The 27,622-nt window shown below is 30.0% G+C and overlaps 1 protein-coding gene across 8 annotated transcripts in view; it reads right to left on the reverse strand.

The window, feature by feature from the left end:
• Positions 1–27,622, reverse strand: part of LOC134724773 (ankyrin repeat and fibronectin type-III domain-containing protein 1-like) — a 196,959-nt gene that overhangs the window by 49,468 nt on the left and 119,869 nt on the right. For 4 of the 8 annotated variants that reach the window (XM_063588013.1, XM_063588012.1, XM_063588011.1 and 1 more), the window contains 2 exons: positions 17,361–17,518; positions 13,378–13,509 (listed from right to left, as the gene is read on the reverse strand). In XM_063588013.1, the coding sequence (XP_063444083.1) occupies positions 13,378–13,509; positions 17,361–17,518 (290 nt within the window). Of the gene's footprint in view, positions 1–3,946; positions 4,850–13,377; positions 13,510–17,360; positions 17,519–19,224; positions 19,448–20,789; positions 20,930–24,889; positions 24,982–27,622 lie in introns of those variants that run through there. The other 4 variants (XM_063588016.1, XM_063588017.1, XM_063588018.1 and 1 more) reach the window with 4 other exon arrangements.

Below are 27,622 nucleotides of genomic sequence, written 5' to 3' on the forward strand. Positions count from 1 at the left end.
CTGTGACTTTGAACTTGACCCTGTTGTTTGAGGTGTTTCCTATGCCTTACGATAGATATTGAATATCTAAAACCAAGTTTATTCAAAATAACAACATGCAAATGAATTTAATTTGAGATCAGAAACTTGAACCAAAATATTTCAATTTATACTGAGATTGTCTTTTAAGATCCCTTGTTATTTGGATTTATTGTAAGTGCAGCTCGACAACTTAAATATGTTTATATTGAAAATGCTTAAAGCACCCAGAAAAATCCATTAGAGTTTGTCATTTATCTATATCTTGTATAGTTCTTGGACACAATGAAATACTTAATGGTTTCCAATCAATAACTCTAAATAATGCAAAAGGTATTTCCCCTGCAATTTCTGATGAATATAAGATTATAGGGGATTATAAATCTAATCACATAATCTCTGATAAGAGAGAACTATTATAAACGTTTACTAATCCTTTATAGGTTTATATAATGTTAACATTACTACAGAGAATTTAAGAATAGAAATTGAATGACTAATTTATTAATAAACAACTTTTCCTCAATGAACCACAAATCTGTTCCAATAACATAGTAAATGTTTATATTTGCAGGGAGGCAGTATCCTCAGGCAGTAAAAGTCTTAATTATGTTTTAGGTCGGTTACAAAATTTAGCAACTTAATCATTTTGCTGCTTTGAAAACCCATTTTATATTTCTTGTCTGGCTAAAATGTGCACGAAATTAGGGAATTGTAAAAGATTTAAAATTCTCAAACAATAGCAAAAGTTCCTAAGAAGTATATTCTCTGTAAGCAGTCTATCAGGAAATTGCCAAACAACTCAAAAAGTTGGTAAAATTTTGAGTATCACATAGCATTTGTTGCTTGTAGTCAAATACATTTCCCTGTCAACTTTATCATCACTTAAAAAATAAAATGAGGACCAATTTCCAACCTCCTATGACTGTTTTTAAGTGGACAGGAATTATGTTTTAATACAGTATATCTGACCAGTATAGGGTAACATGTGCATGAGTCAGTATTTTTTTTTATAGCAATAGTAGACTATGGAATTTGAAGTCCAAAGTTTGTAATTCTTTCTAAAATCTTCAATCAATGCCTGTCAGATAAATAGAAATACCAACAAAATATATAATATATAATCTCATAAAGAAAGTGAACTCTATGACTTAGAAATGCTAAGTCATCTCAGTAATAATATTTAAGGACTTGAAAGTTTGAAGATATGATTTACACACTTGACCACATTGACTTTTATTAAAGAAGATTAAAGTTGTTTTCATCATATGCAGTATGTTGGAATAAACTTTATCACCTTTCCTCAGTATAAACCTTTTCTTAGTAAGTACATTGTACATTAGTACTTCAAAAGAAAGATATTAGAACAAGTTCAGTCTTCTCACCTTTCAAGAAATTTGACAAACACATAGCACACTTACAATGGTGTCCTTATCAAAGGGAGGTGTCCTAATCATAGGGAGGTCACGTGTCCTAATCCTGGGCCGTGGGGAGGGATCCAAATCCCAATATTTAGATTTGCTCTGTTTAAAACAATTCATGAATATTGTTAAAGCAAGAGATTGATTGACTGGTGTTTAACACCACTTTTAACATTATTGTGCTATTTCATGGTATTTAATGGTGGAGGAAGCCAGAATTCCGAGAGAGAACCACAGACATTTTGGTTGGAAAACAGACATTCCTTGTCAATAAAAAGCTTGGGAGTCCAGTCTACCTATTCTGTGCTGGATTCTAAGTTACATTTACCTAAGTGTTGACAGGATAGTGATACAATAGTTGGACTAATTAGACCACCTGACCGCCATAGCCCCAAAGCAACAGAACCTCACCATTGTTTCATGAAACTTTAAAATAATTCAGATCATGTCGACCTCATTACAGCATATTATTTTAGGGTTTAACCTTGAACTTGAATGAGTCTGTGTTGAAATCTGCTTCTGTTTTTTTGTAAAGTTTTACATCTGTATTTTGAAGTGATCTTATAATAGACTGGTTTCAATGGAGTATTATACAAACATTATCCTCCAAAGACATCAGATCAAGTTACAGCATATAAATTAAAACATGTTCTACCTAACACTAATTAGTGGTAGATTGTAAAATCAACCTTGCACAAATATATAAAGCTTATATTGTAAACATTTAAAAAAAGAAATTTCAAGACATGTAATTTGTTTATTTTTTGCATTGACTGCAATATGTGCTTACTTAACATTTCATCTGAATAAATGTGATCTGACTTCAAATTGGTACCATTTTATGTTTAGACTAATTTCAATTTATTAGTATTATCACTTAAAGTTTAAGAACTGTGTTCTAATGACAAATTTACACTTTAACAATGCGATAAGATTTATACAAGTTTATAAGAGTTTGATATATTCTAACTTTTATCTTTGATAACAAGTTATATACATCATATAAAATTTTATCATCAGTTTAAAGAATTTTGGGAAATAAATTTCCCCCTGATTAAAATTCTAGTATAGATAAAGTCAATTTTGATATGAGTGTCCTTCACACAAGTTTTATGGGTGCTCCATAAAAAGAGTTATATTATTACAAGAGGATCATGTAGAATCTTGAAAATTTATTGTTGTTCTATGCATTGACAGGTTTATATAAGTAACAGTTGTGTTTACATAAGATTACATAAGACACATGACACCTGTCAAGTTTAGTTTTTGTTTTAATTATGAAAAAATAAATCCTAGATATATCTTTATTCTATTCATACTTAAATTAAGTCTATTTTCCCTTTGAGGTATTTTTTAGTTTTAGTGGTCAGAATTATAAGGATTAAAATGATGTATGACTTATCTACTTGAAAATGAATCTATTGTCATTTTAAGGCAGAACATTGCCTCCCCATTGTCAGGCTTGGAAATTGTCATGTATCTCTTTAGACTAATTTAGGGCTGAACTTATGACATCCCATGGTCCCAGCAAGTCCTAAAGACACCCTCAGATGTTAGAGCATCGTCAGAACTTGAAAGTTGCCTGGGGGATAACCAATCAACTGGAGAAATATTCCCTAAATGAGTAAATAAAATGACAGCACCAAAAATAAATTTAGCCAATTGTTTTTAATTTAAAATGGAACAGATTTTTTAGAAATAATAACTATTTTTTTAGCAGAACTTGCTGCTAAATCCTTCATAAAATGTCTGCAATTTCAAGCATTGATTGTCAATCCAACAAATATTTTTTTTAACACTGGAATTGAAGAATCTCAACAGAGACAGTATTTACTCAAGGTGGCCAGAACTATTCCTAATTTTGCTGGTTGACATTGTCCACACCCCGTTTGAAAAGTTAATGATCTATTATATTCTTGTAATTTTCTGCTTTTATTATAATATTATAGTATTATTTTCATACAATTATTTACAATTTCGTGTATTGGAATAATTTTCCATTCAAAATTAAAATGATCAATTATGACTGATCTTCTTACAAAATCATACCACAAAGAATTTCCTCTTATATCAAAGGATAAACTATGGACCATTTAACAATTATAGGCCTCACATAGTAAAATTTGTCCATTTGAACTCCTGGGAAATATATGTTGTAAAACATAATATTCTGTATCAGAAATACAAACAAAAATTGCATTATAGAATGTTTTATTTGCTTGAATGCACCATTTAACTTAACAAAGAGCCTTCTTTTAAATTCTAACATCTTAAAACCAACTATAAATAAAGAAAACAATATAATTTTCACTTTTAGATCTTCAGGTTCATCTTGAAACTCGGATAAAATCTTAATTTTATCAAATGTGAAACTTTGATTTTGAAATTTAAAACTTAAAATGGGTTTAGATGATTTTTAATTAATACGTACAAAGGTTTGATCAAATGTCTTATCAAACAATTGTATTCCTCACTACGAGAAAAAAACCTTGATATGAAAAACTTACGAGGCCTCATTGGAGGAAGATTAGGTAAAGGTGTATATGATCTCTGTGGTAATTCTAACGGAGCCTCGTCAAAGATAGGCAATCCTTCACTTCTGGCTCTAGCTAAAATAGTATGTGATCCCTTCTTCACCCTTAAGGAGCCAGTTCTCCTTAAATCCTCCATCTTAGTATTCCTATGCCACATCTTCTTGGCTAATTTTTGTATATCCATTTTTTTTAATTTTCTTATTCCAATGAAGCAGTTGACTGAATGATCAAATACATAATACACTTTTCACAGAACAATTGAAAATTCACTGATAATGATTAGACACAAACAGATAGAAACACAATTTTATAAAAATTGGAAGACACAAAATAATTCCAGCAAAAATCCATTTTTCCTAATGTCTAAACAACACAAAAGGAGTCACAGTTTAACCCATGGTTTCTTTCACAACTGAAATCAGAATATCCTGTCGATAAAAAGTCTGTGCAGGATTTTCCCATTAAACTATTTGACAATAATTGTCATATAACCTAAATTGACAACTGTGGCTTATTTACTTTTAAATCGTCCCTTTCACAAATCACTTCGCTTGGTATTACATCCACAATACCGAATATATAAAAATCCAATTGAAAATGCTAATCATATCTATACAATCCATGCCATTGACCATCGATAAACATTTACCTATATACCATAGGTAAAAGATATTGAAACCTCTCAACAAGCACAGGTCCTAGTCAAAACTGTTCCATATCTTTTGACAGTAAACACATTTCTCCCTAATTCCATAGGTATGTCTTGAGAAATATGTACATAAATGATTTTGAACAGGTAAGGCTAAACAAAACAGTTTTTACCTATCAATATTTAAATATTACCTGTGTCCATAATTTGTAAATTACTTTAAGGATTAAAACCTCTTGATACCCTACCTAGTGTAACTTACTAATGAATACTTTTCACTATACCTACTTAACTAATCAAAATGTTAATTAAATCAATTCATTCCATCTTAACCTCAAGGCACTATTCAAAATGTTTCCCTCTCAATATTTAATAATCATCTGTAATTGAAAAACAATTCAATTTCTTATAAAAATTTATAATGGATTTGGTTTCAAGTTCAATTAAGGCAATATAAATATTTAAGAGTTCAAATCAGAAAATCAAATCAAAACTGTAAAGGTATACAACTGTCAAATATCAAGCTAAGTTGATGCTAAATTCATGCTCTGATTGTCGGAAATTCATTTAAATTTATGAATAAATTAATTTTATTTAAAATCATACACAAAGAGCATCACTGGAATAGTTAAAGCTACAAATTTTAGCTATTCAATAATGAAATGAACAACACAATCTATATATGAAGGCTTAATTACAAGGAAAGCAATTAATTTATTCTATAAATGTCAATTTTGTTTTATGCATGTCATCATATTCCCAATAAAATATAAGTCAATAGATTAATATTGTTCCATGAAGAGATATATTATTTGTAGTTTACATAAGTCAGTAACAAGGATGGAATTTCATCTATTCAATAATGAGGCTCAGTCAGCCAACACAGAGGTTGCCAAGGTTCAGAACTTCCAAACCTGTTTTGGTAATGGACATTTAATTCCAACAGCCTTGGATTGCCAGTTTTCAATCCTAATTGACTACTAAGGATTGCCAGTTTTCAATCTTAATTGACTACTTAGGATTGCTAGTTTTCAATCTTAATTGACTACTAAGGATTGCTAGTTTTCAATCATAATTGACTAAGGATGGCTATTTTTCAATCCTAATTGATTAAGGATTGCTAGTTTCCAATCCTAATTGACTAAGGATTACTAGTTTCCAATCCTAATTGACTAAGGATTGCTAGTTTCCAATCCAAATTGACTAAGGATTGCTAGTTTCCAATCCTAATTGACTAAGGATGGCTAGTTTCCAATCCTAATTGACTAAGGATTGCTAGTTTCCAATTGACTAAGGATTGCTAGTTTCCAATTGAATAAGGATTGCTAGTTTCCAATCCTAATTGACTAAGGATGGCTAGCTTTCAATCCTAATTAACTAAGGATTGCTAGTTTCCAATCCTAATTGCCTAAGGATTGCTAGTTTCCAATCCTAATTGACTAAGGATTGCTAGTTTCCAATCCTAATTGACTACAGACTACATATAGCCAGTTTTTAATCTGAATTGACTAGGGTTGCCAATTTTCAATCTGAATTGACTAGGGTTGCCAGTTTTCAATCTGAATTGACTAGGGTTGCCAGTTTTCAATCTGAATTGACTAGGGTTGCCAGTTTTCAATATCAATTGACTAGGGTTGCCAGTTTTCAATATCAATTGACTTAAGGATTGACAGTTTTTCATTTTGATTGACTAGGATTGCCAGTATTTGCAAAAGGTTGTTGTTTCTGAGTCCACAAATCCCAACCAACAAGATCAGATATCACCAATTAAAATTCTATCCTGACCTTAATCACCCTGCTAAACTATTCTGTAATATTAAATGTATCACTGGGTCTTTCAAAGAGCAGAACCTATCAGTCATGCCAAATGTGAGAGCAAAACTTATCAGTCCCAATTTGTGGTTGAATGCAATGAGACAACTCTCCATCAGTCACCAGTTAAAGTTGGTCACTATAGGTTAATATAGTGCATGCATTGTGGTGCTGATATTTTAAGACTGATATAAGGCTAAATCAAAGTGGTGACCTTGACAGCATTTTTACTGTGTTAGTGACAATGCTAAATTGAAAAATAAAGAATTCCAATTAAGGTTTGTTAATACATCTCTTGTGGACAAAAATCAATCCAGCAACTCTTTTATCACATCTGTACTTCATTAATTTTTTGAAAGCCTGGTTATTATAAATTTCAGATCATCACAGGAAGGATTGAAAGTTATGATCTGCCAAGCCTATAAACAGTAACCAGATAAATCATAAATATCTATTTACAAATTAATGCTTTCTGTAGCAGAGAAAGTGAAAACCATCCTTAAATCATCTGGGAGGATAATAACAAAGCAATATATGTCAACCTGATGTGCTGACTACAAATAATAATAACACCATACTCAATGATCATTCATCAAATATTTATTATAATTATCTGCATATATGCACCTTTGAGAAATGAATATGCACAATCAATTCATATGCATTAAAACATGTGTTATTTTATGTTTGAAAGTAACTATAAATATTCAATTTTTAAAAGCTTTGTCATATCTTTTCTAATTCAAACCCAATCCCAAAATAAGCACCCTCCTGACATTTGGGTTGAAAAAATTTAACATTTTTTTCTTCAAATAAATACAAAATAAGGTCATCTACGTAATAAGAGTTTTCTAAAGACTTTTATTTTCAGTAAAGTAACTGAAACTGTTTCCTCTAAAATAAAAAAAAATAACAGAGTACCAATACGCCCCACAGATGCATATATTTGATCTTTTCAAGGGAAATAACTCTTATTATATTTTGATGGTTCTTTTAAAACTTTTTCATAAATATCGCTTACAACTTGGTAGAGACATTGCTGATGTAAATAATCTGTATGAACTTCATACAAAAAAGGCTAGAATTGCATATCTGATGAGAGTGCTAAAAAGAAGGACAGACGACATGTATTTCCAAGTCCCCATCTATGACCCAATGGCACTGATATATAATAATCCCCCTCTGCAAAAAATCATCTTGTCATATGTTTTAAGTTGAAAATCAATATTGAAGAGGATGCAAACAGCTTTAATATAATTTTAATTACCCAATATATTCAAATTTTTATGATAAAGCAATTCGTAAATTCATTCATTGTAAATTCATTGTCAATACAGGTGGCAAAAACATATGTTTCCATCTAATAAAATATTGGAAATATCTTAAAAAGACAATCAATATACATGTTGTTCACAGTTATTGAAACAATTATGTCTGATAAGTAGACAGACCAGTATCCATGTAAACAAATAGTATATTAACATCCCTTCTAAGTATTACTTATTTGATTATTTATTACAGAAACTGTCAACAGCTGATCATACAATACAAGGTTATAGATAAAGCAATAAATAAGATTCATCTAAAATTAACATCTATTAAGTCTGGCCTTGTGGTCATAAAACTCTCCAGTAGGATGATTGTACTAAGATTCCAAATTCAACCAATCACTGCATTTGGTGCTTGAGCACAATTTATTACCCCAAGTACATGCACAGAGTAAAGTTTTCTGAGAGTGAGTCCCAGCTTTGAAGTCATAAAAATTTTGAGTATGCTTATTGTACTGATTCAAATTTAAACCAATCAAAATACTGGATTCAGTGTTTCCAGCTCAAATTTTGTAGGCCAAGTACTGAGTAAAGTTTTCTGACCGAGAGCCCTGGTGTATAACCCACTTATCTTGGTGTTAAATGATTTAAACTCTTTATATCATTACCATACAAGTGAGAATCAGTTAAAGTGTATCAACGGCCCAAGGCATCAATAAATAGATACTATCTAAACAGAAGAATGTGGACAATGTCTAACTAATGGACATTATGGATTTTCACCCTTTAAATATCACTACAGATTATAAAAGGAATCAATAACTTAATAATAATAAAATATGACTTTAATGTCCAGTTCTGGGCTATTTTGAGTTCACAGTGGACCAATAATTGTCATGTATTTACAGTTTTGCCTAGGTCACTTTGTACTTGTTGGCGCACCAGGTTATGGAATGGTTTGTCATTTTCCTAAAATTATTATTTGGCCAATTGGCTTTGATAAAGTAAGCCGATATAATTGATTGCTCTATATCCAGTGGCAAATATTTCATCATATTACAACATAATATATAGCGTAAAAACCTAAATCACAAATGAACACTTTTGCTTAAAATATTTTTAAAATTTGAGGGCCCCTAATTGTTTGTTTGAATCTTTCTTTTATCTATTATTGTTTTGTGTGTTTTATGACTAGTTAGAATTCCGTCATTTAAAGTAATGTCAACAAACAAGTGATAAACAGTTTCAGGTCTTCAGGATATAGATATTGACTCAGCACTGGATCTCATTGGCTGGTTTGCTGTGTTCACTTAACAAACAAATTATCATGGTATCTCCTAGCTGATGATATAAAGATTTTAACCTGCAGATGAAGACATATATATAAAGTGTACTTTTACAACATTGGACACTGAGGCTTTTGTTCTATTTTAGCTTTGTCATACACTACCAGTGTTGCTCAATATAAAACATGGTGAGACAGAACTTTAACATTGACAACAGGTCTCAAGAATGAAGCCATTATATAATTGAATTAAGATTTCATTCCAATGTTATCATATATGTCTTATAATTGTAATAGAGGTTACTGGATTATTGGGTCGACTTTTATCAATTGATTGATTCATTCACTAACCCACTTAAGATCTGTTCTAATTGAAAACCTGTATAATCATATTAATATCTCTCTGTTTCGGACAATTTGTCTAGAAGAAACGTAAGCCATTAGTTATTCTCTACTCGGTAACCATTATTCTGTCTATGTTACTGATTGAGCATAGATATAATGTGATACAAATCTCTTCAATATCTTATATAACTTTCCTTAACATTATCACAAACAGCCTCTTGGGGGAAAACTAAAGGATATTGTTCTATTTTGCAATAATTCATTACTTAATTTTATTACGTACAAGTCTTACTTTGAAATCTATATGCAATACATCTTCGATTTACATCGTTTGGTATGTTCAACTAAGTCTGTTTTGAAAAATTCCTTAGCTGTCTCTTATATTACAAATTCGTCCATTTCAATCTCTGAATCTATCAATTTCATCAATTTACTGATCAAGACTTTCATCAAGATTATTCAAATTTCCGATTAATCCATCGATATCAGGCCCGTAGCCAGGATTTTCCAAAGGGGGGTTCGTTTGACTCACAAACTCGACTTTAACAGTCACAATTCGAACAGAACATCGACTTTAACAGTGCTTATTAGTTTTCAAGGGGGGTTCGTCCGAACCCCTCGAACCCCCCCTGGCTACGGGTATGGATATACATACAATTCCTTTTGGTCATAATTCACTAGTCAAGAACCACAGCTAGTTCACAACAATTGTGCTTGAAGCCAGATATCTTATTTTCTAACAAAAAGTCCTTTAGGAATTCTCAAATCAGGAGATAACAGATTCAGAATTATAAATTCAATATTCCATAAAACCTTCCCTGCCTGTAAGGAGATATGGGCTGACCACAGATCATGATTATTAATTTTAATGTAATAATTTATGGATTAGGGAATATAAATGAAGGGTGGAGCAGGGCATCAAGTGTACATCAGTGAAACCTAAACAAAGACAAAGACTCATTTAGAGGCATAAATTTTGCTTTTAACATCAGATTAAAAGTCAAAGAATTTGAAAACAACCCAACAGAGATCAATTTTCAAGTTTTCTTTCTGACGACTGAATGATATTTTGAAAAGATATTTGTGTTTTTAGTCTCCAAAATGGATCCATAAATTCACCAATCAATTCTCAATTTTAAATTAAAAAGTACTGTTAAGAATTTTTCTGTTTATTTATTATTGTCGAGCCTTCGACTTTAGTCGAAAAAGCGAGACTAAGCGATCCTACTTTCCGTCGTCGGCGGCGGCGTCAACAAATATTCACCCTGTGGTTAAAGTTTTTGAAAATTTAATAACTTTCTTAAACTATACTGGATTTCTACCAGACTTGGACAGAAGCTTGTTTATGATCATAAGATAGTATCCAGAAGTAAAGTTTGCAAAAATAAAATTCCATTTTTTCTGTTTTTTACTTATAAATGGACTTAGTTTTTCTGCGAGGAAACATTACATTCACTCTGTGGTTAAAGTTTTTAAAATTTTAATAACTTTCTTTAACTATCCTGGGTTTGTACCAAACTCAGACAGAAGCTTGTTTATGATCATAAGATAGTATCCAGAAATAAATTTTGTAAAAAAATAAATTCATTTTTTCCGTATTATACTTTTAAATGGACTTAGGTTTTCTGCCAGGAAACAACACATTCACTCTGTGGTTAAATTTTTTAATAACTAAAAATTTAATAACTTTAATAAACTATTTTAAATTTGTACCAAACTTGGACAGAAGCTTGATTATGATCAAAAGCTAGTATCTAGAAAGGAAATTTTGTTAATATTTGGTACCTGTGTATCTGTATTTTACTTATAAATGGACTTTTCTTCCAGTTAACATTACATACAGTCTGCAGTTAAAGTTTTTAAAACATTTATTGGATTCATAAACTATCCTGAAATATTTACCAAACTTGGACAGAAGCTTCTTGTATTCAAAAGATAGTATCAAGAGGAATATTTTTATTGATTGTTTTCCTCATTTTTGTTGAGCCTGGGAGTTACAGCAAAAGTAGGCGAGACACTGGGTTCCGTGGAACCCTTACAAATTTTTACTAAATTTTGTTTAAATGCTAAAATGGACATAAATATGAGTTTGATTTTGGATTTAACAGTCCATAAAAGGATTTCAATTTGACAATAAACTACAAAAAAAATCTTTATAACTCTATCAATCACAGTTTTAGACATAATTATTCACATATCTCTCTTAAATACCCTCGTTTCAAAGCTTTCAAATCTACTCCTTTTAATCATTATGTCAAAATTTCAAAGAACCCAAAACTAGGACAGTAATTATTTTAAAGAAAGGGATAGAAAATATATTTCAATACAATAATTTACTATAAGTAAATTAAATATCTGTCAAATTAAATAATTATAAATAGAATGAAAAATTTCTTGTAAAAAATGACAAGTCATTAGGCCAAAAGTAAAATATTTTGTTTGATAACTGTACGTCATTATGAAAAGATATTTATGTCTCCAGTCCCACAAACAGAACCAAACATACATCAATCATATCTAAATAAGTATTATTCAAAGGAAGATTGCTGTAAAATCAGAACTTTTTTGCATTCATTTATTTTAACGACTTTGGAAAATGAACAGAAATGTGAGATTAAGTCTTGATTTCAATGAATAAATGATGCATATAGAAAACTGCTATCAAAATAGAAAGTGTGATTTTTTATTTGGGCAACCCTTATTCTAATAGTGACATATTGAATTTGACTTATCACTGGTTTTGTACTTTCACATTATAAGAAACACTGCAGGTGCCATGTATGGTCAGCAGGATCTTATTACCCTTCCAGAGCACATGAGATCACCCCATATTTTAGGTGGGGTTTATTTCTCCCAGTCTAGTTTTTTATGAAGTGTTTAGTTTACTGTTTTTGTTTTCATCTTATTCAGTTTTGGCCATGGTTTGTTAGTTGGTTTAATCCCTTTGGTAGTGTTGACCACTCTTTTGCATTTTTTTTTACCAATAATTCCTGAATTCACAGCACCATTCATAGTTGAGTTTTTCATGTCCTTATTTTAAAAACAAGTTCTAAATAGAAACATTGCATAATTATTACTAAATTCATTCTAAGAATTTTCTGCAAGAACCGAGAGAAATAAACGGAAACCTTTTTTTGAAGGGTTACAACCTAAGATTTTATTTATAGTTATAAAATACTGACCAATTACAATAATGCATCCGTGGCAATTAAATCTGTCATGGTCAGAAATTTAAGATTAAATAAGAAGTTCCTATCATTTTTCAGTCTTCTGTGGCTTTAAATTCAATTTTAATGAACTTTTTAAAAACGTCATCAATAATTAACATTCAAGAGATTTGTGATTATTTATGTTCAATTTGGAATTTTTCTGCATATTTTCTATCAAAATAAAAGTTTTTGCATATTCTACATTGAATTGAAAAGCCAATTTAAATTGTAATTACTATGACAGTTTTTGATTTCTTTGTATCAAGAAATCAAAATTTTACTGTGTTTTTTTACAGCCCAAAGGGAGATAATTTAGATTTAACAGTTGAATTTTAGTCCAATTTAATTATGAAACTGCTATAAAATAAAACTACATAAATATTTCATAAATAGTTAACTTTTAAAACACAATCAATATATGTAATTCATAAAATACTGTATATTGCTTACAACAACAAAATTTTCTAAAACTTCTTTTTTTATAAAAGTTTCTCAAGTTTCTATTATTGATTAAATTTGTTAAGAAATAAGTAGTTAAGTACCTTACAATGATATGGTCTTGAATTAGAGAGATGTGGTATGATTGACAATGAGACAACTATCCACTAGTGGCTGAATGAGGTGGATGTTAACAATTATAGATGAAAGCACAGCCTCATTACCATATCAAGGCTTCAACTTATAATCTATAATAATGCTTCTCAATTACAAACCTCAAACTAGGACTATTACATGTTTATTGGTTCCAGTCTCAAAATAAATACTTTTTAACTGAAAAAAAAAATGATTGATAGATCAAAATGCTGACCATTAAACCTTTTGAGATTTGCCCTTACTTTGATCTGAGCTGCCTGAGCATCTTCTTGTCCTTCTCTGTGACTTTCTTTCTCGACTCAAACTTCTGACCCGGTATTTCCTGGACCTCATCTTCGTCCGACCGCTCTCACTACCACAAGATCCAGAGTATTCTACAAATAGGAAGAAATGTTCATATTATATAATATCTTCAGAAACTTGAGAGAAGAAAAGTTTTTATTTGAACAACATTTAATGTATTTCTGATAATACGCAAAAGATACTGCTAATATAAACCAGAAACTTCAAAAGGTTTGTATTGCTTGTCTGCATACCTGCCAACTGTCACTATTTGCGGGGAATTTCCCCAATGGAGGCTCCCAAATGGAAATTTTGAAAGAGCAATTGTGTCCACAATTTAAACAAATCAATAAATTTTACAATGGCTTTAGGCTTGTAAGAGTATGAAGAAGCCAAAAAAAAACCCAACATTACAATATACTTGAAGGCCCCCTTGATGGTTTTGTAGGACTTTAGTATCCATCTTGCACGTAAAAACCCCATGGGCATTTTGAAAAGTTGGCAGGTATGTGTCTGATTTTAATGCTTCCTTTGGACACACAGAGAACAAATGAGCAGCATGGGATAGAAATCAACCTTAATTTCAAAGTGCACATATACTTGCATATATATAAGACTTCGGTTAATTTTGAACATTCAAATACAAAATGAATTATGAAATTTGGTCTGTTTTGTATGGTTCTTATAACAACTTTATGTTAAAAATTTTCAAACAGTTACAGACTTTGTATATAGATTTTTCCTACCATAGAAAGAATAACAGATATATTGATATTCATCATTGGCCTAAGTTCGATTTCTATCTGACGAAGCTCAAACATTTCAATGAGTAATAACTATAGGGTGCCTTTAATACTACAACTGACATTGATGCGCTGCACAATAATGCAGATTTTTTCGAATAAAAATTTGGTCAATGAAGTTAAGAGTGTAGAAACTGAATTTCAAAATTAAATAACAGAAAAAATGTATTACAAATATTATTTACCAACTTCATAGGCTAGAAAATTGACAAAACATGGCATACGAAAGTGATACAAGCAATTTACATGATAATTCTAATCTAAATATGGCTGGAGAATTATTGTAGAAGAAAACAAGTTAATGACAGTGAAATAAATCTAACAGTTTTGTCGAGTAACATTAAACATTTGATTTCCCAAGAAAGGAGTTCTGGTAAGGGTGACAAATTAGTTAAAAGCAAAATGCTTTACACTTTGATATAATCTTTCAAAACTTGTCGATGCTATAATTACATAATGGTTTCTAGAATTGATTTAAATGATAAGAGAATCATTATCTGTTGAAATTCAGTCCACAAGTAAGGAGCATAGCAAATAAAGGGTTAGTTTTCAGACCTTACTGCTTCGTTTAATTCATAAATAAAAAACTTTTGCCAAATATAATGTCAGGATCAATTTCAATTCAAAGATTTGATACAGCTTTTACAATGCATGAAGTTGCCCTCTTTCTGGACAAATCAATTCAAATGCAGTCCCCATGCTGGATTTTCTTGCTGTGTTTTAGACCCATTGGTGGCCCTTAGGCTGTTTTATGCTCTTTTGTCAGGTTGTTGTCTCTTTGACAGTGACATTCCCAATTTCCATTTTCAATTTCATTTTAACTTATCTTAAAATAACCCTTTGATGGAAAAAAAAAAGCACCAAATATTATAAATTCAAAAGTTGCACCTTGAATACTAGTAAGAGATTCTGATCTTCTATGGCTGACAACTTCCATTGTTGTTAAGATTATCGTATACCTAACATTAGCACAGGTCTACAATCAACTCTGTTTACGATGATGCAAAAGAGTAAAAAATATATATATTGAGTGAAGTTTATTCTAAATTAAATATACAAGGGCAAAGGTATTTCTAACTGATTAGTTCATTGTAAAGTTTCAAAAACAATAAAGACTAGAAAAAAGAATTAAAAAATTTCAGGCACCTTATTAAATTATTTTCAACAAACCAACTTTCTTTCCAATATAATACTCTTTGACCAAGTTTTCAAATATAAAACATAAAACCATCCAGCAAAATCCAATTGACTGAAAAACTCAATGTAAGACTGTAAAACACTCTATAAAACTACAAACATGCAAACTAAACTTTAAACCAGTCAAGAAAATGTTTCCAGCAATCAGAGTTTTACTTCCTAGATACATTAACTTCTTTCCTGTAGTCAATTTCTTCAACTTGTATGGCTAAATTTAAAAATATACATTAAATCATCATGCAAAATCCTATTAACCGAAAAACACCCTATATATGTAAATAGAACTTAAACCAGTAGAGAAAACTTTCTAAGCAATCAGAGTTTCACTTCCTAGATAAAGTAACTGCTATCGGGAAGTAAATTACTCAACTTTTATGACCAACTTATCAAAATACATTAAATCATGAGGCAAAATCCTATTAACCTGAAAAACACCATGTAAGACCGATAAACACCCTATAAGTATAGCAACATGCAAAATAGAACTTAAACCAGGTGAGAAAATGTTTCATATAAACCGAGTTCTACTCCCTTAACAGCCTTCCCAAAGTAAATTAACCTATCAAAGAGCCAGGTATAGACCAGTCTGAAAGGTTGTTATTACACTCTTAGGGATATCTAATTCTAGATTTCATAAAACATCTATGTCAATGGAACAATGTTTATAACTATTACAAAGCAATATTCAGCTCCTTTATTAATAAAACACTGCCCTGAGAATCAAATAATGTCAATCAGAGAATTATAATTCAATTCATCAGCTATTTATAGGTCAGCCCTGTATATAAACTGTTGATTTGTTTTAGAAAGAAGCAAAAATTGATATGATTACAATTTCAACAGAAATTTGTTCTCTTCATGCAGACTTAAATTTACCCAGAATCATAAAGTATGTTCTTTAAAGTCATAAGAAACGATTGACCGGTGAAAAATAATGTTATTCCAATTCTTGAACCAATGCATACAAACATCATAAACTCAGTCTTCTGTGCACGATTTTATCATTTTTTTCGCATAAATTTGGTATAATTTTTTTTTTTTTTCAAGCAGTCAGTGTTGTTACAGTAATTTTAGGAGATGGGTCACACAGGTCACTGTGCATATGGAAATATGTCGGGGAATGGCTTCCTGGAAAGGGAGCAATTAAAATAAAGTAAACTTCTAAATACCGGTAAAAACAAATTAAAGAATTTTCTTCAGATAAAAGTATATGTACATACATAATAAGTTTTATAATGAAAACTATCCATTGAGTTATAAAAAAAAAAATGCATTATTTTTTTAATTTGAGGTTTCTTATGACTTTAAGATTATTTTTGTTATAATCAAATCCAAATCTGGAAAGTTTTAGAAACAAAGTCAAAGTTCCCATTGGCAAATGCGTAAGTTAACACCTCAAACTTGCCTGTATGTTTAAGATTGTCATTTTCATCCTCTTCACCTTTTTCGGTCCATGTATGTTTTAGGTATGTGTAAATAAAATTGAGAATGGAAATGGGGAATGTGTCAAAGAGACAACAACCCGACCAAATAAAAAAACAACAGCAGAAGGTCACCAACAGGTCTTCAATGTAGCGAGAAATTCCCGCACCCGGAGGCGTCCTTCAGCTGGCCCTATCATTCATGTGTGATCATGTGTTCACTATCATTCATCACAATTAATTTACCAACTGAATTGCTTAACATTGAAATGACACAATTATCTATTGTCTACTTTTATGGACTACTGCAGTGTTTTTATTAATTTTTTCATGAGTACAACTTTTTGTGGATTGAGGAAAAACGGTGTTATAGTGAATACTTGATTTTGTCTGATTTTTGCTTATAGAAAATTTGCATCTTATTGAATACCTTTTACCCGCCAACATTGGTACCCTACAAATATAATGAATCCATGGTATGTGGATTTTATGAGCAGTGAGTTCCATTCTACACTATCATACCTGAACTATCAGGACTTCTATTGGACCATCTAGGAGTATTATCCATGGCTCCCTGCACCATATGTTGACAGCCTGGTAATTCATCTTCATCTGTACACTGGTATGGTGAGTGTATCACAGGTAATGTCTTAGATCTGTGCAGCTGTCTTTGCTTGTTACTAAAAAATAAACACAGAACATATATATTTAATGCATAAAAAAATGATCAGTGTGTTACCATTTTAAATCACTAGTATATCAATTGATATAAAATTGAGAATGGAAATGGGGAATGTGTCAAAGAGACAACAACCTGACCATGGAGCAGACAACAGCAGAAGGTCATCAACAGGTCTTCAATGCAGTGAGACATTCCCACACCCGGAGGCGTCCTTTAGCTGACCCCTAAACAAATATATACTAGTTCAGTGATAGTGATCGCCATACTAAACTCAAAATTGTACACAAGAAATTTAAATTAAAATGTTAATCATACCATTGCTCCAAAGGAGGGGTTTATAATTTTTAACCTCTCCTTTGTTCCTATACAACCTATGCAATTTTTGTCCCATTTTTTCTTTAATTTAGTTTCTGGCATTGTGCAAGTCTATAATACTACTTCTATAGGTATGCAAATTTTGTCAAAGTTTTGGCATCAGACTTTATGTGAGCATACTATTATAAGTTATATGGTTTGCTTCTGACCCTTTATTATCCACAGAGGCTTAGTAAAATGCATAGATAACTACCACAGAGGGTGAGTAACTTTTATACAAATGTACGGCACGGTGCAGATTTTGCTGCGTTTTGTTGAGAGAAAAAATATGAAACATAACAACATTAATGGATGATCATTTTTATGACCATTAACAGTAGACAATTTTCTTCATGAACCCCCTATGAAAATTACTAACCATATACATCCATAGACATAGTTAAACAAATCACAAAGTGACAAATTATTTACTCATGGTGTGATAAATGATGGTTTACCTTTTCACCAGCTTCCTATTTACGGAATACATATTGTTGAGTTATCAATTGTGAGCTAAAGATCACAGTAATATAAGTTTATTGTCAATGAAAGGTTCAAATCTCATACTAGGCAATACAAGCTTTTTTGATAAAAAAATATGCCAAAAGTCTGCTTCTAAAATATAAATCTACTGAATGATATGTGATTCAAAGTCAAAGCCTATAATCAGGATATAGTTTGTCCTAAATATAAGTTGTGTTTAATGTATACATATATAGTCCTAAATATAAGTCAAGTGTGTAATAATTTTCAATGATTGTCCCTTGAGACTTCCTTGGAATATTATCACACAAGTCCCCATTTGATATATAACAGACCAATTTGAATGACATACTTCTATTACATTTTGTACCCACAAGGGAGATAATTCTTGCATTTCAAAGACATTTGGTATCATTATATGCAGAATTTAAAGTAATTTCTGTGAGAAAAATAACACATTTCAACATCACCAGTACATGGATAATGTAAAAAATCTCAATATCACTTAGGCATATACAAGTACCATAACATTTGAAACTGCTCTTTTATGATAAACATGGTTATTTCTTCAATAAAGTATCCATGTACTGGTAAATTAAATACCCTCCTCCCCCTCTTTATTCCCCTAAAAAAACTGAATATAAAACACAAGTTATTAGGTCAAGTGTACACTGTCAGTCTTTTGCAAATGACTTTAAAAATACAAAACTGAGATCTGAGATAATTCTATTAGATTTTGATGTTAACAAACTTAAAAGCTCACTCATAAATTTTGTAATTTTCAATCTAAAATACGGAATCAAAAACAATATAATGACAGAAATACAATATACTAATAGAAATAACAAATAAGTACAAGTACTATACCTTTGTACTGATGATCCAGAGCCCATTTTATTTAAAACTTCAATTATTACTAAATTAATCCAGTAATCAATAAATCATTCCAATCTAAATAAAACATCCATGTTTGTATAAACATGCACCAACTTAATGTAAAACAATCTATTTATCACAGTTTAAATCTCAGATGTCAGAGTTAAAAATCTTTGTAAATTACATACAGCAGTAAATGTACTACTGCAAACTGTAACTTCACATAACAATATTTAGAATAAGCTTGTAGATTAACAATAATACTTCTATTGCCAAACTTTAGGTTTACTTATTTGCTCAATAAATAATTAAAAAGTTGAACAATTCAAACTTGTTTTGTACAATACAATTAAAAGAAATATATTTCATTGATTAAATAATTAATTGCTTTTACATTTATTGCAAAGATTCTTGGTTTATCTTTTCTTGTCATTTCATCAAATTTAATGGTTTTTGTAAGTAACAACTTTTTAGATTAAAATTCAATTAAACAACATGAAATGACACATTGAGTACTTGTTGGGTTAATTGCATATTTTCAAAAAAAAAATTTAATAATACTTTGTGTCTCTGATAAAATGTTTTTAGTATTCCTTAATCTGTCTCTGATGTCAAAAACATATAAATATTAAAAATAATTATTATTCAAAAATAATTATATATTTAAGGGAATGGTTAATTTATTTTAAAAGCAGTTTTCTCTCCGTTCTAAACAAAAATATATTTAGCCTCTCCATATAATAATCAAAATGAAATAAAACCACATTTGCTAACTTGCATTCTCTCTCCAAGTTTAACAAATAGCAGGCTATTATTTGAACTCAGAATTATTTTTAATTATAGAGTTTGCTTGATTTCTTGTTATTGAAATTTTTTATAAATTCCATGTTTATTCTGTACTAAATTGTTCTGTGCTGCGCACAACACTTTCTATTACAAAGAAAACCTTATATTTTAATAGAATGTACTGTGCCGCGCACAACACTTATAATCTAACAAAATACATTGTATGGAAAATGTTATGAACCGCTCAAATGTTTGTAATACCAAATAAACATGGAATTCATTAAAAAATTCAAACACAAGAAATTATGCAAATTCCATAATTAAAAATAATTCCTAGTTCAAATAATAGCCTGTTAAATATAAAGAATGTCTAAATAAGCTATGAAATTGACAAAAATCATCCTGTTATAGAAATATTTAAAAAAGAAAGATTGATTGTTGGTTGTTTAGTGTCCAGTGGCAAATATTTCATGCATATCTGGACGAAAGAAAGAAAAGATTTAGTTATCTTTGATATGGACCTGTGCAATTATAACTGTCTCATTTTGAGGAGGTTCTTTTCTATAAATATATATTTCTACAAATATTTATATATTCTGCTGGCCAAAAATTACTCTAGAAAACAAAAAAGTAACAGATAGTACCTCTTCTGAAAAGCCACAGAATCAAACAACAAAATTCACATGAAAAGGCTTGAAAAAAGGAAAACGTAACCACAGCATTTTTGAGTTTTAGTTAATGAAAGAAATAGTTTAGTTAACAAAGCATACTCTTCAAACCTGGTTTTCCGTCTAAAAGATGTGCGTATCCTTTGCAGTAATGGTATATTAAGGAATGAAGACATGGTCCATGTAAATATAAATTTATATCCTTCTCAAAATCCCAGGTCAAAGTACACACAAATTAATTCCAATATTTTTCAGTGACAAAAGCATGCCTCAACTTTTGTCATAAACAGAATGTAAATAACAAACACTGCATATATTTAACACAATACAATAGTATAAACTATTTCATTGTCAAAAACTGACTTATCCTACGATCAAAGCTCATAAAAAGTTGTCAAAAGTCAGTTAATGAGCTTTATCAAGATTTAAAAGTAACAATCCTTCTTTTCAGTGAAAACCTCATTAAAAACATTTTCAATGAAAAACATAAGTCAAAAAACATTTTAAAATATCGATAAAATTTCGTTAAAGAAAACTTCCAACTGTAGAACACCGAACATTACCATTCTGAAATTTAATGGTAACACTTAAGTTTTTTACTTATTCACACATTAAATGTTGAAGTTCATATACTCTTTCCATTTTTAGCTCAAATTATAATTATTAGATTAATTTTCTGTTGCTTTTTGAAACAATTCTGTGGTGTGTCACTGTAACGTCAGAAATGACAATCGTCATCCTATATCATACAAGTTTTAATCACAATAACGTATTCTCCAAGGATGCTATTGTATAATATGCTGACAACAAACAATTTGTACGACTCTGAGAAGTCCCAATTCCATTAAACGGAAAGAAATGCGTAAATTACAGACAATTGGATAAAACAATGTTTTCCATTGATCTGGGTTATATTGTCAAAAATACAATTGTATCATCAATAGTTTATATCACTGAGAGGCTTCTGGGTCGAGTTTCTCATCAACAGGGAAACTGTAAATGCTTCTGTGTCAACTTTCTCGTCCACTACAAGGAACATTTTATGTCATCTTTTTTATCCACTAACTACAGGCTACATTCTGCGACAACTTTTTCATCAGCTACAGAGAACAGTAACAGAAATGCTTATGTGTCAAATTTCTCCTCAACTTACTACAGGGAAACAGTTACAAAATTTATTTACAGCTCTGCAGGATTTACCAACACTTAACAACTTGTTACTACTGTCATGGAATTTGGGCCAGGGGCCATATATCATTAAACTCCAAAAAATTAGCTCTAATGCTGGCATAACAACTAAATGCTATACAGCTGTTTCATTTCAGGAGAATAGAATGACAAAAATTAGATAACAAAGTAGGCCTCTGCAGGAACATACAAAAACAAAAACACTTTACAAGTATGTAATAACACAACAACAAAATTTCAGATTTTCAATGTCAGTAACTTTTACATTTCAGATGAAAAATAAACAACATCTATTTTTTAATGAGGCACTTAAAAAATAAAGTTGGTCCATATTACTGATTATAAATTATGCACTTAACATGTTTAGACCTGAATTGACATAATGCTTTTGTCTGTATTTGGACTACGTTTAAGCAATTCTAAATGTACTTATACCCTCTAATTTAAATTGCTTCCTTTACTTGGTCTAATGTTAACCTGGGCAGTCACAAATGACAAAGAAAATGCTGCCTACGAAATAATCAGGAGTGTATTCTGTAATAGCCCTTAATTAACGGTCCCAAATATTTAGTTCAAATGTTTCAAGGTTAAAAAAAACTAAGTCCATTTATCTAGGATGGCTAGGTCTTGCTTCCCCGTTATAAATGTTGCAGATTTGACAATGATCTGTTATTTGGTAAATGAAACAATTAACATTAGCATTATTTCTTAAAAATGTATTTTCAAAAGGTTTCTCTCTCTACATCCTTCATCCTGAAACCTTGAATTTATATTTAAATCTTTATTGACCAGATGATGAACTATTTTAGCCACAAGATGTTTGCTAGGCAAAAATATAGTTCATTCAATCAAGCCATTTATTATGCACACCACCTGAGTGATGGAAGAACCATAATTCTAAATCAAATTAAAGAGGTTTTCATATCATATTTTTTTCTTCTACAAAACACATTCACAATTAATAAGTTCTCAATTAATTTTTACTTTATGATCAACCTGCTTGCAAGTTGTTTTGTAGAAGAAACAGGCATCTGGCTTCCACAAATTACAAGACTGGTATCTTAGATTAAAAAAAATAATCAGCTAAATAATGCCTCTTATTATGTATATTAGCAGCGTAAAAATGCTATGATTTAGAACATTATGACATTGCTAAATGCATACAACAGGTTTGTGAAGTACAACTAAGAGACAATACTAATACAAAGGAATGACAAACACTGACATAACATGCCAATTGTAGTATATATAGCAGAAATATAGCTCACTAGAAAAGTAACTATAGGCTATATAAATAGCTTATGTTAGGGTATATATATTTATAGCCTGTGGTAGGTCAAATGTGTCAATTACTGTGAAAAGTTAATGAAACCTATCCATCAAATTTGTTCCCTTTTCCCAATCCATGCTGTATAGTATTTATTAATCAAAGAGAAATAACTCAAAAAGAATTACTGACATCATAAATTTTTGTTTAGTCTTTGATTATGTTAGTTTATTGTTTTAAAGGTAAAATCATATAAAAATAAAACAAATAAATATTTTAGGTTGAAATGAATGATAGTTGGGGTTTTTCAATTCACCAGCATGAAAGGGCTCTATTCAGACATAAACAATGAATGATATGAAATTTACTTTTCTTTACAATATGAAGGTTTTGCATGCTCATTGTTGTTTTAAAAGGCTAATATTATACAAAATAGCCTTGGAATGAGATTGAGACCAGGACATCTCAACCTGAAAGTTAAGTGACCAAGAAGCAATAATCTGTTTTTATTATCACTACCGGTGAAATGGAGCAGAAATAAAATTTGATTGCTTGTTTTCAAAGATTGCATCACACAGTATTTAGACTGTGTAAGATAATTTTTCTGTCTGCTAGTGTTTTCAGTCTATCTAATGAAAATACAGCTGGATATATGTATCTTTCTTAAAAAAATCAAATAAGTTAGAATATACAAAATAATCTAATAATCCAAAACTAGTATTTTCTTAATTTGAATACTGAGTCCATATATCAAACCTTTAAACAAACAGTCAATAATTAAATAATTTTTATAATTCATTAAATTTTTCTTGAAGTTGGTCTGGGCTCTTAGATTTTTTCATAATATCAGACTTCATCATTGAATGACAAGAACTAATCACATAAATGAAAAGTGAAAATTCCAGTTATCTCCCTTCTCACATGAAAAGATATCAAACGATTTCACATAGAATAAAAATCTATTATCATGTTTGGTAAACTTTTTTTAAACAATTCTTTAGCTCATTAACATTTCAAAAAAAAAAGTTAATTTTTTTAAGGTCTGATTCAGGATTCCAAATGACAACTTAAATGTTGGGTTATCATACGAAAAAAATTGATAAAAAGGATTTCATTTAAGTCCAATTAAATGCATGTAAATATAATTTTAGATCTTTTAAAGAATAAAACTTCTTTTAAAACTACTTGGTCTTTAACTGAATATAGAAACTATACTATAATATTAGTGCCTTAATTTCAATTATAGTAAACTGGAAATCTTTAAACACTGATTTCGTTTCTCTTTTTTTGCCACACCACTTAAATAAGCAATCAACTTCCAAAAGATAAACATAAGTCTGTAAACTATAGCATTAGAAATTTATACCATTTACACTGACTAAAAGTTTGTTTTCCTCTTTCTAGTTTTGAATGTCTGATCAATAGGCATAATTTATTTTTTCTTAAATTACATCTCTTCTCTGCAATCACTATGAAGTTAAATTACTTTTGTTTATTTCTTGACCCTTTAGTTTTTAGTTTTTCATGAGGCATTCATCTCACTGTGCCAGATGGACCAAAAGAATTTTTATAAAGCTTTACAAAATAAAAACTTTGGCTAACCGGAAATGTTCAAGTGTTGACCTTTTTAAGGGTACATGAATTTAACAGATCCAAATAATAATTAACTGTAAATAATTACCATTTGATTTCTGTTGACAACTATTTTTTAAAACATGTTAAGAAATTGCAAATGTTGTATTCTTACCTTTTTATAGAATTTGAAATCCATCTAACTACTGAACACAATACCTTCCATTTTAATCGTGTTTTTTCAGGAACCATGCCTTTCTCAAATATTTCGGAATGTTTCATAAATGTTCCACACAATTTAGATAAATTCACCTTTCTAAGGTTCTTGCCAAGTTAACAGTTCACAAAATATTAATTATATAGAATCTATAAATCACCAAAAGCTGACTCCTACGGAATTTCCTTGAATTCTCTAATGTTTAAGCTTAGTCAAAACTCACTTTCTCTAATTCTAAATGTAATGACATTTGGCTTCAGAAATAATGCAATTAAGTTTTCATAAAAGAGAGTCTGCATTGTATATATTCAGTAAAACCTACGTAAAAGTAATTGATTCGTTCTATGATTGTCAAGAAACATCTTAAAATCTCGTCACTATTAAAACAGGAAGTTCATTTTCGCTATCCATAATCTAATGAAGTTCTATTAGTACGCACCAAGAAATTTCAAAATACTTATCAACAATGACGTATGCTGACCAAATTACAACCTAAAATCAAATAAATCTATAAAGATCAATTCATCTTCAGACCAAAATTACCAATTCCACAAAAAACTGACAAAAGTTCGAGTAAACAAATATCAATTAGTTTCAGATTAAAAGAGTCGATTATATCCAATAAATAAGATAAATTATACTGTTGAAAAAGAGTAATTTCTGAACTGTGAGTACACATAGGCAAGGAGAATATATATAATAACAGGAATTAAGGATTGAATCACATTACAAAGGTTTGTTTTCAGGTGTTAATTGTTTACATCTAAAAGGTCTAAAACGTGCTTCACCTTTATCTTTTACCTGTTATTAACCTGTAATTTATCAGGTGTTTGCTGGATCTGCTGAATTAATGTTACAGTGATCTATACATAAATGATTATATATATACCCTTTAATTAAAAGTACCATACCTTTATAAAACAGAAGCCATATGCTACTGTTTTTAGTTTTTAATGTGTTTTTATTTACGGATCAATTTAGAAAACAAATAGGTGTAATATTCCTCTATTATGAAGGCTATTAACCTGGGCGGACACGATAATTCCCAGAAGAATTAATTACAGATTTACAGGATGTATTCCGAGAACCCGTCCTTCAAAACTTAGAAATAATTTAGTTTATAATCAAATTCATGAAATAAGCAAAGAATTATTTTGTAGTTGATTCCATTTTTTCAACAATGAATACCAATCTTACTAAAACACTATTCTGTGTCCACACTTATCAGGATCTCCTTCTATGATATAACTTATCTTGTACTTTTAAAAAAAAAGAGAAATTACCAGGTACAAAGGGTCTCCAAAATATAATTCTTTACAAAAATCCCAAACCATGCATACTTTTTGGTGAAATGCAACAATAATAATAATAAACTTAGATGAAATTTCAGTGAATTAATGGAAACCATTTTTTCTCATTAGAAAAAAAAATGTGTAAGGGTTCCGCGGAACCCAGTGTCTCGCCTACTTTTGCTGTAAATCGCAGGCTCAACAAAAATGAGGAAAAAAATCAATAAAAATTTTCCTCTTGATTTTAAGAAGCTTCTGTCCAAATTTGGTTAAAATCCAGGATAGTTTATGAATCTAATTAATGTTTTAAAAACAACTGCAGACTGTACATGTATGTATGGTTAGCTGGAAGAAAATCTAAGTTCATTTAAAAGGAAAATACGGAAAAAATGGATTATTTTTTTTACAAAATTTACTTCTGGATACTATTTGATGATCATAATTAAGCTTCTGTCCAACTTTGGTAAAAACCCAGGATAGTCATGATAGTTTAAGAAAGTTATTAAAATTTTAAAAACTTTAACCACAGGGTGAATGTAATGCTTCCCCACAGAAAAACTAAGTCCATTTAAAAGTAAAATATGGAAAAAATGGATTTATTTTTTTACAAAATTTACTTCTAGATACTATCTTATGACCATAAACAAGCTTCTGTCCAAGTTTGGTACAAACCCAGGATAGTTTAAGAAAGTTATTAAAATTCTAAAAACTTTAACCACAGAGTGAAGTATTGTTTCCCCAAAGAAAAACTAAGTCCATTTATAAGTAAAATATGCAAAAAATGGATTTATTTTTTTACAAAATTTACTTCTGGATACTATCTTATGATCATAAACAAGCTTCTGTCTAAGTTTGGTACAAACCCAGGATAGTTTAAGAAAGTTATTAAAATTCTAAAAACTTTAACCACAGAGTGAATGTAATGCCCCGTAGAAAAACTAAGTCCATTTATAAGTAAAATTCGGAAAAATTGGAATTTTATTTTTCCAAAATTCACTTCTGGATACTTAATCTTATGATCATAAACAAGCTTCTGTCCAAGTTTGGTAGAAATCCATTATAGTTTAAGAAAGTTATTAAAATTTCAAAAACTTTAACCACAGAGTGAATATTTGTTGACGCCGCCGACGCCGACGGAATGTAGGATCGCTTAGTCTCGCTTTTTCAACTTAAGTCGAAGGCTCGACAAAAATCATTGGACATCTATTTTATTTCAGCCATGGCTTTATTTATCATTTTTTGTTCCACTTTAGACATTCATAAGCAACTATAAAAGTAAAATGTACAAGTTTATTTGAATAACATGTCATTAAACAGACATAATGCAAGTGCAAACACCTTAACTTCAGTTAGGCTTAAAAATTGTTGTTACAATTTATACATTATCAATCAGTTTTATCTT

This window comes from Mytilus trossulus, chromosome 7, assembly GCF_036588685.1.
Source record: "Mytilus trossulus isolate FHL-02 chromosome 7, PNRI_Mtr1.1.1.hap1, whole genome shotgun sequence".
Taxonomy (NCBI): domain Eukaryota; kingdom Metazoa; phylum Mollusca; class Bivalvia; order Mytilida; family Mytilidae; genus Mytilus; species Mytilus trossulus.